This window comes from Cyprinus carpio, chromosome B23 (genome assembly GCF_018340385.1).
Source record: "Cyprinus carpio isolate SPL01 chromosome B23, ASM1834038v1, whole genome shotgun sequence".
In the NCBI taxonomy this organism is placed as follows: domain Eukaryota; kingdom Metazoa; phylum Chordata; class Actinopteri; order Cypriniformes; family Cyprinidae; genus Cyprinus; species Cyprinus carpio.
In genome coordinates this window covers 27,293,757-27,302,159 of record NC_056619.1, presented here as the reverse complement: position 1 = coordinate 27,302,159, position 8,403 = coordinate 27,293,757, and the positions used below count along the sequence as shown (strand labels likewise).

The following is an 8,403-nucleotide window of genomic DNA, read 5'->3' as shown; positions in this document are numbered from 1 at the left end:
ACATCTTAAATAATCCATGATAAAATGAAGGAAGTCCTTTGAAATTCAGTTGTTTGTGATCCGTAAAAACCAGAGTACTGTCAAGTCCAAGTCCATCAATCCTCTGTAATATGTTCTGAGCCACTTTCCTCCAGACTAGATCTTCAGGCCCAGTTAGCAGTCTCTGGATAAACTGCAGGCGAAAAGTTCCAAGTCTACTGAACAGATGCACCAGACCTTGACCTCCTTCATCCAAAGGCAGGAAAAGTATGCTTTGAGGGACCCAGTGAAGCCGATCCCAAAAAAAGTCTACCAGCATTGCTTGTAATCTTGAAAGCAGACCGGAAGGAGGGTCTACACATACCAGTCTGTGCCACAATGTTGAAGCAGCCAAGTTGTTAATTATTAAAACACGTCCTCTAAAAGAAAGTTGTGGATGAATCCACTTCCATTTTTTTAGCCTACCCTCTATTTTTTCGATCACCCCAAACCAGTTCTTTTCCTGTGTGACAGCATCTCCAATAAACACACCTAGATATTTAAGACCTCCTTTTTTCCAAGTTAACCCACCCGGTAATAAAGGTGGCCCCTTCTCCCCATTTTCCAACAATTAAGGCATCACTCTCACTCCAATTTATTTTAGCAGCAGATACATTCCCAAACTCTTGAATTATTTTTTACCAGAGTATTTATGTCATTCTGCCCATTGACCATTATCATTACGTCATCAGCATAAGCTGATATCTGGTGTTGCAGATTAACGTTAGGTAACAGTAAACCTTCTATATTAGACCGTAATTTGTTTAATAATGGTTCAATTGCTAGGGAGTACAGCATTCCAGAGAGTGCACAACCTTGTCTGATGCCCCTGTTAACACTAAAAGGGGCGGACAAACCACCATTGATTTTTAGCATACTTTCAATGTCTTTATATAACACTTTGATTACTCCAATAAAACCTGGACCAAAACCAAAAACATCAAGGGTGTTCCAAAGATACTGGTGCTCAACCCTATCGAAAGCTTTTTCTTGATCAATGGAGATGAGTCCTAAATCAATGCCCAAAAGGCCAGCAACCTCCATTACATCTCGAACAAGAAAAATGTTATCAGAAATGCACCTGCCGGCACACAATACGTCTGGTCAGGATGTATAATGTCCCCCATCACTTCTCTTAATCTATTTGCCAGAGTTTTAGAAAAAATTTTCAAATCAGAGCACAACAAGCTCACTGGTCTCCACTCTTTAATTTCCTGAAGGTCACCTTTCTTGGGTAGGAGAGTGATCACAGCTCTCCTACAGCTCACTGGTAAGAGACCTTCAGCTATGCTCTCATTGAGAACATCCAAAAAATCCTCACCCAACACCTCCCAAAAGGCTTTATAAAACTCAGTCGGGAGCCCATCAATTCCTGGAGCTTTTCCACTCTCCATAGTCTGCAGTGCTTTCCAAAGCTCTTGTGCACACAAAGGCTTCTCTAGTGCCTCCTTTGACTTTTTTGGAAGCTTCGGTAAACCTTGATAAAAACTGGAAGATATTTCCTCATCATGTTTATATTCACTCCCATACAGATCCTTATAAAACTTTACAGCCCTTTGTCTTATTTCAGACAGCACTGTAAGCTCTTGCCCGTTCTCCGATCGCAAGGAGTGAATGTATCTACTCTTCTTTCCTTCTTTCTTTCCAAATTAAAAAAGAATTTGGATGGGGCATCCATTTGTGTTAAATTTTGGTAGCGTGACCTAACCAATGCACCTTTTGCTTTCACGCCTAGCAGGTTTGCAAGAACCATCCTTTTGGACTTGAGAACATCAACACCATTTTGTCCTCCAGTGGACTCCAATATTGTTTGCACCTCTACAATTTCCTCTTCAAGTTCTTTCATTTTTTGTGTGATATTTTTAGAGACATTGAAAGTATACTGTTGACATAATAACTTGGTTTCAACTTTTCCAACATCCCACCATTGTTTTAAATTGATAAAACACTTTTTCTTTAATTTAAATTCCTTCCAAAAAAAGCGAAAAAACCTCTTTAAACTTTGCATCACTCAACAAAGATACATTAAAATGCCAGTAGGCACTCTTTGACCTTATATTTGATATAAACACTTTACAAATAACAATAGCATGATCAGAAAATCCAGAAGGACTAATTACACAGCTTTTGACAATATTAAAATGATATTTAAAACAGTAGAATCTATCTAATCTGGCCAAAGAAATAAAATTCTCCCGAGCATGCAACCATGTATATTGTTTATCATTTCCGTTTAAACGTCTCCATATGTCACACAGTTTATGGGTTTCAATCAAGGTGCGCATGGTACGACTGGAAGCTGTATGGGGTTCAACATGATTTCGATCTAATGCACAATTCTCAGTACAATTAAAATCACCACCTAAAAACACATATTCATCGGAATTACAATTCTGCAAAATTCAATTAAGATCATAAAGAAAACAAACTCTCATTACCATTATTAGGAGCATATACATTAATAAACACCACATTAAATTTTTCCAAACTGTGCACGTACAAAAATTAGTCTACCAGCAATTTCTTGCTTCACTTCAAAAGAAACAGGAGTGAAATGTGTAGCAAAAAGCACAGCTACCCCTCCTCTAGAAGAACTCATGTGAGAGCACACCACCACCCCTTCCCATTCTCTCCTCCAATCAGTTTCATTTAACACATCACTGTGTGTTTCCTGAATAAACATTACATCAATTTTCTTTTGTCTTATTAATTCAAATAACAATGCCCTTTTATAAGCATCTCGTGCACCATTAATATTAAGAGAGCCTATTCTCACCACACTCATCAAGAAGAATGAGAGAAAGGATTACACACAAAGCAGCTTTCAACATGTAAAGACAGAGAGAACTACAATGTTTCAAACTCATCCTCTGCCTGAAGTTCTGATCTTAGTTTAGCAATAATTTTCCTTAATCTATATACTTCTTGAACGGTGAACTTTTCTTCTCCCTCACTCCTCATCAACATCACAACAGAATCAACAAACATTTTACGATCAGGAAAAGAGTCTGTAACCTGCACATTTTTCACATTTTTTGATCTTTGTAGAAAAGATTTGACTTTATCAAAAGAATAATCACTACTTGTATTCCTTCTACTCTTAATTTCCTGAGTTTCACTGTCAGAATCTTCAACAGGACTACTTTCAACATCATCACATTCATCAACCTGTGTTTCAGACCATTGTTTTGACTTTTCATTCCTCATCTTTGCTTTGTTTCTTTTTCTCTTAACAGGAGGTGTCTTAAACAGTGCTTCATCGCCCACATAATCTGTAATATTTCTTCTCCAGTCACCCGTTTAGCTGCTTTAACAGCATCAATCACCGTTTCCTCCTCTATCAGCTCGGGTTCTCCCTCTGCAGCAGTACTCGCTCCTGCCTCTGGTACAGCAGACGCACCTTCAGCCTGATCAGCTTCAGCCGAACCACTGACACCCGCATCTACAACCTCTTCATCAGCCTCGACATGAGTGCTGTCATCCGCGCTCTGTACCCGACACGAACTACGAATGTGGCTCTCTGATCCACACTTAAAGCATTTCATAGTCTCAGAACTTGCATACACAACATAGTCAAAGCCATCAATTTTGAATTTGAATGCTAAACTTAGATCCTCGACTTCACTTTTAAGAACCATAAAGATTTGCCGTCTAAAAGAGACTACGTGTTTAAGTAAAGGGGACTTACAGCCTAGCGGAACTTTCCTCATTTGTGAAACAATTTTTCCATGTCTAGACAATTCTGCTATCAACAAGTCATCTTTTATAAACGGGGGAACATTGGACAAAATTATCTTTTTTGCAGGTTGGACTAGAGGAATTACTGGCGTAAACGTATCCTGAAAGAAATTCCATTTTCCACCACCCTGTTTACTTTCTCAACGTTATCCAAAAAGATCACCACAGCACTATTCATTTCGAGATGCTGACATTATACTGTCGTGTCCAACAATCTGTCCGAACCGCTAAAACTGCAGTCTTCAACTGAGCAGTTCATTACCGGCGCAATCTTGATTCCATGCCGCGAGAAAGCCGCTCAAAAACTCACGCGCTCTGAAGACGCCATCGTCAACCAGCGCGCGCTGGAAGACTGCGCTTCCTGAACACCTTACGCAAACCTAAGTTAAACTCTGGCAGACAGAAGCAAAAGTAGCTTAGAAAAAAAGGAAAAAGAAACTCAATCAGCACGAAGAACTCTCACCCACACGCTCTGCAACACTCACGCTCGCACCGGGAACGACGAAGAGAGAGAGAGAGAGAGAAGAAGCGTGGAAGCGAAGATGAGCGAGAGTAGAGGACGTGTGTGTGGTGAGAGAGTAGATTGAGAGAGAGAGAGTGTGTGGGTGAGAGAGAGAGCGCGTGTTGTGTGGTGTGAGAGAGTGGTGTGTGTGAGAGAGAGAGAGAGGCGTACTGTATGAGAGAGAGACGAGAGAGTCTGAAGATGAAGCTGTGTGTGGTGTGTGGCGTGTGAGAGAGTGTGTGTGTGTGGTTGAGAGCAGAGAGAGAAGGTCTGTTGTGTGAGAGGAGCGAGTCAGGTGTGTGTGTGTGTGTGTGTGTGTGTGAGGGTGTGAGAGTAAGGAAGAGTGTGTCTCGTCTGAAGAGATGAGAGGCAGAGAGAGCCGTCGGCGGTGAGTGAGAGAGAGTGTGTGAGTGTGTGTGTGGCTTGTGTGTGTGTGAGTGTGTCGCTCCCACGGCGGCGTGTGAGGAGAGGGTGCATGTGGGAGAGAGAGAAGAGTGTGTGGTGTGTGGTGTGTGGGAGAGAGAGTGTGCGTGTTGAGAGCGAGTGTGTGTGTGAGAGCGAGTGTGTGTGTGTGTGTTGTGAGTGAGAGAGAGAGAGAGAGTGTGTGTGTGTGAAAGTAGGTGTGTGTGTGTGTGGTTGCGAGAGAGAGTGTGTGAGGACACAGTGGAATACGTCGTCAGCTATGAGACGGTGATTCAGACTGAAGGTGAGTCTCGCGTCGCTGCAGGACACTGATGTCAGAATGTGTTCTGCTGACTGACTGTGATGTCACTTCCTGTCCCGCAGTGCACTACGCGCGTCCCGTCATCATCCTCGGGCCGAGCAAGGACCGCGTCAATGACGATCTGCTCTCCGAGTTCCCCGACAAGTTCGGCTCCTGCGTCCCACGTGAGGACCTGGGTTACCTCTTAAAATACTTTCATTTTTTGTATTTTGTGTTTTCATTTTAATTTTAGTTACATTTTTGTAATTTTTACATTATCAGATTTTTTTTTTAATGTCTATACGATTTTAATTCATTTTTATTAGTAGTCATTTTAGTGCTTCCAGTTAAACTAAATAAAAAAGAGAAAAATAGCCTCAGCAACTGGCTAAAATAAAATAGCAGGGTTTCTGTAGGTCTTTAATAGTCTTACGATTCACTCTTCCTCAAATAAAAGCCTAAAAAGGTCCTAAATCAGAGCAGAAAGTCTTAAACAAATAAAATCATTAAATGAATCTCTTCCTCAGTATTTTTGTCTTGTTTGTCAGTACAAATATCTGAACATCCTTAAATCAAGACACTATTATTTGAAATGCAGAATGAAGATATAAAGTCTTGTTTTCTGAGAAACTGAACAAAATGAAGTAAGTTTATGCTTAAAACAAGATCAAATATCTGCTAGTGAGGAATAAAAACATGTTATTTTGCAGTAAGATGATTTTTCTGACAGATATCTTCAGACAACTATTTCCAGCACTTTAAAGCTCTAAAAATGATCAAATTTAATAGTATTTTTTAAAGGGATGACCGAAATATACTTTGTGGAAAACAAACACTTCTCTAAAATAATAATTTTAAAAACCCCATAAAATTAACACTATAACCAGTAGATGGCAGCAGAGGAGCACTAACAAACTTACCATTCATATATTTAAACTATAAATTCAATATTATAAAATAACAAAACAACAATAAAAAAAAATCAAAGTGTGTGTAAAAACAATTGTTAAACTTTTGCACTTTTTTGTGTAAGAAGTAAGAAAAGTCACGAAGTGCCTTGAAAAACAATCTTTTGAATTTGCGACTGAATCACACAGTGTTCCTTTTATAATCACTGTAGTTATTAGTCACTTACATGTAATAGCCTACTACAGAAGAATAATGGTACATTTAATAAGAGTGGAATAGCCTGTATTAATTTTCTATATAAAAATTACTGTTGTTAATAAAAGTAGCCTACATTTTAAATGCTTACCAACTCAAGCTCAGTGCTTTACTGTCAAATGTGTTTTACCAAGAAATAAAGTGTAATATTATTAGTAACTGCACTTATTAATGCAAATCAATAGTAATGTTATGATTAAATGATCTTTATTTTTAATACCCCCACACAAACCTGCTCCTGGAGCCCGCATCTGTAGAGCCGAGAGGCGCTGATGGCCCTGCTCTCAAATGTTAGCCTGGAGCCCTGCCCACAGATGATGACCGTAAACTCTATGAGTGGCAGACGAGTGTTTGTTCTGATTGTGTTCTGCACACAAAGACTCGCTGAAGAGCCACTTCCTGTGTTTGACAGACACGACGCGGCCCAAGCGCGAGTACGAGGTGGACGGCCGCGACTATCACTTCGTGTCGTCACGTGAGCAGATGGAGAAGGACATTCAGAGCCACCGGTTCATCGAGGCCGGACAGTACAACAACCACCTGTACGGCACCAGCGTCCAGAGCGTCAGACAGGTGGCAGAACCAGGTGAGGGGACGGACACACGGACAGACCGACGGATGAACAGACACTCACGTGTGTGTGTGTGTGTGGTGTGTGTGTGTGTTTCAGCAGGGGAAACACTGTATCCTGGATGTTTCAGCGAATGCAGTGAGGAGGTTACAGGCCGCCCAACTACACCCCATCGCCATCTTTATACGACCCTCATCCCTGCAGAACATACTGTGAGTCTGAGTGTGTGTGTGTGTGTGTGAGAGTCTGAGTGAGAGTCTGAGTGAGTGTGTGTGAGTCTGAGTGTGTGTTTTTGTGAGAGTGAGTCTGAGTGAGTGTGTGTGTGTGAGAGTGAGTGTGTGTGTGTGTGTGTGTGTGAGAGAGAGAGAGAGAGAGTCATGGTGTGTGTGTGTGTGTGTGTTTGTGTGAGTGTTGTAACTCTCAGGGTGATGGGAGTGTGTGAGAGAATGTGTGGTCTGAGTGAGTGAATCTGTGTGTGTGTGTGTGTGTGTGTGTGTTTGAGAGAGAGAGAGAGAGTCTGAGTGCCTGTGTGTGTGTGTGTGGTGTGTGTGTGTGGTGTGTGTGTGTGTGTGTGTGTGTGTGTGATGTGAGTGAATCTGAGTGTCTGTTTGTGCTTTGTGTCTAAATGTGTGGAGTGAGGCTTCTGGTGAAACATGTGTGATTTAAGAGAGAGAGCTGAGTCTGATTGTGTGTGTGAGAGAACAAAAACAGTTCTTAGTGCTTATGACAAGTGTGTGTGTAACACAGTGTGTGTGTGTGTGTGTGTGTGTGTGAGATATGAGAGAGAGAGAGAGAGGAGTCTGATTGTGTGTGAAGTGCAGGGCGAGAGTCTTTAGTGTGTTTTGTGTGTGTGTGTGTGTGCTGTGTGTGTGTCCAGTATGAGAAATTGAGTCTTGAGTGAGTGAATCTGTGTGTGGGTGCATATAGTGTGTGTGTGTGTGTGTGTGGTGTGCCGTGTGTGTGTAGGCATGTGTGTGTGTGTGTGTGTGTGTGTGTGAATCTGAGTGTCTGTCTGTTTGTGTGTGTGTCTAAATGTGTGAGTGAGGCTGTGTGAGTGAGGCTGTGTGTGTGTGTGTGTGTGAGAGAGAGAGAGTCTGAGAGAGAGTCTGAGTATGTTTTGTGTGAGAGTGTGTGTGTCACTGTCATGGTTAGTTGACACGGTGTAATGTTTGTAGCGGCTGTGTCTGATTTCAGAGACATTAACAAGCGTCTGACGGAGGAACGGGTTGACGAACCCCAGCTGTATAGACCCGAAGAGCTTTAGGAAGAGCCATCAAAAGGTGAGCAGGTGATGGTTCATCGAGTGCTTCTCAGGGCTGAAAATGCGAGCATTATTTACATTGGTTAATCATTTTGAGCAGAGCGTGCTTTTATCCAAAAGCAATGCTTACAAATGAGAACAATAGAAAGAAGAGAATCAGATCAACGAGAGAACCCAACAACAGTATACAGAAAATCTTGCTATGACAAGTCTATCAGTTAGGTCTAGCCACAGTAAAGTTTTATTTTTTTTTTTTTTTTTAAGGAGAATATGATAGACAAGAAAAGAAAAGGTAAGTACTAGTAGTAGTGAGGTTTTGAAGTGCAGGCGAAAAAGATGAGTCTTTAGATGTTTTTTTTTGAAAATGGTTGCTGTCCAGACTCAGCTGTTTCGAGTTGAGATCGGGAGGTCATTCCACCAGCTGGGAGCAGTCTTTGGAAAAAGAA

The 8,403-nt window shown here is 41.3% G+C and overlaps 1 protein-coding gene across 1 annotated transcript; it reads left to right on the top strand.

The window, feature by feature from the left end:
• The first annotated feature begins 4,298 nt into the window (after positions 1 to 4,298).
• LOC109094711 (disks large homolog 4-like) lies at positions 4,299 to 7,921 on the top strand. Its single transcript, XM_042750567.1, has 5 exons — positions 4,299 to 4,326; positions 4,908 to 4,964; positions 5,045 to 5,146; positions 6,538 to 6,908; positions 7,891 to 7,921. Exons 1-5 carry the CDS (start codon positions 4,299 to 4,301, stop codon positions 7,897 to 7,899), a joined length of 567 nt encoding a protein of 188 aa, XP_042606501.1. The 3' UTR covers positions 7,900 to 7,921.
• The last annotated feature ends 482 nt before the right edge of the window (positions 7,922 to 8,403 follow it).

Bases quoted from the DNA above. Each gene is read 5' to 3' on its own strand.
- LOC109094711 (XM_042750567.1), top strand. From the start codon at position 4,299: ATGAGCGAGAGTAGAGGACGTGTGTGTG. The intron at 4,327-4,907 runs GTGAGAGAGTAG...TGCGAGAGAGAG, and splicing joins GAGTAGAGGACGTGTGTGTG to TGTGTGAGGACACAGTGGAA. The intron at 5,147-6,537 runs GTGAGGACCTGG...TGTGTTTGACAG, and splicing joins GTTCGGCTCCTGCGTCCCAC to ACACGACGCGGCCCAAGCGC.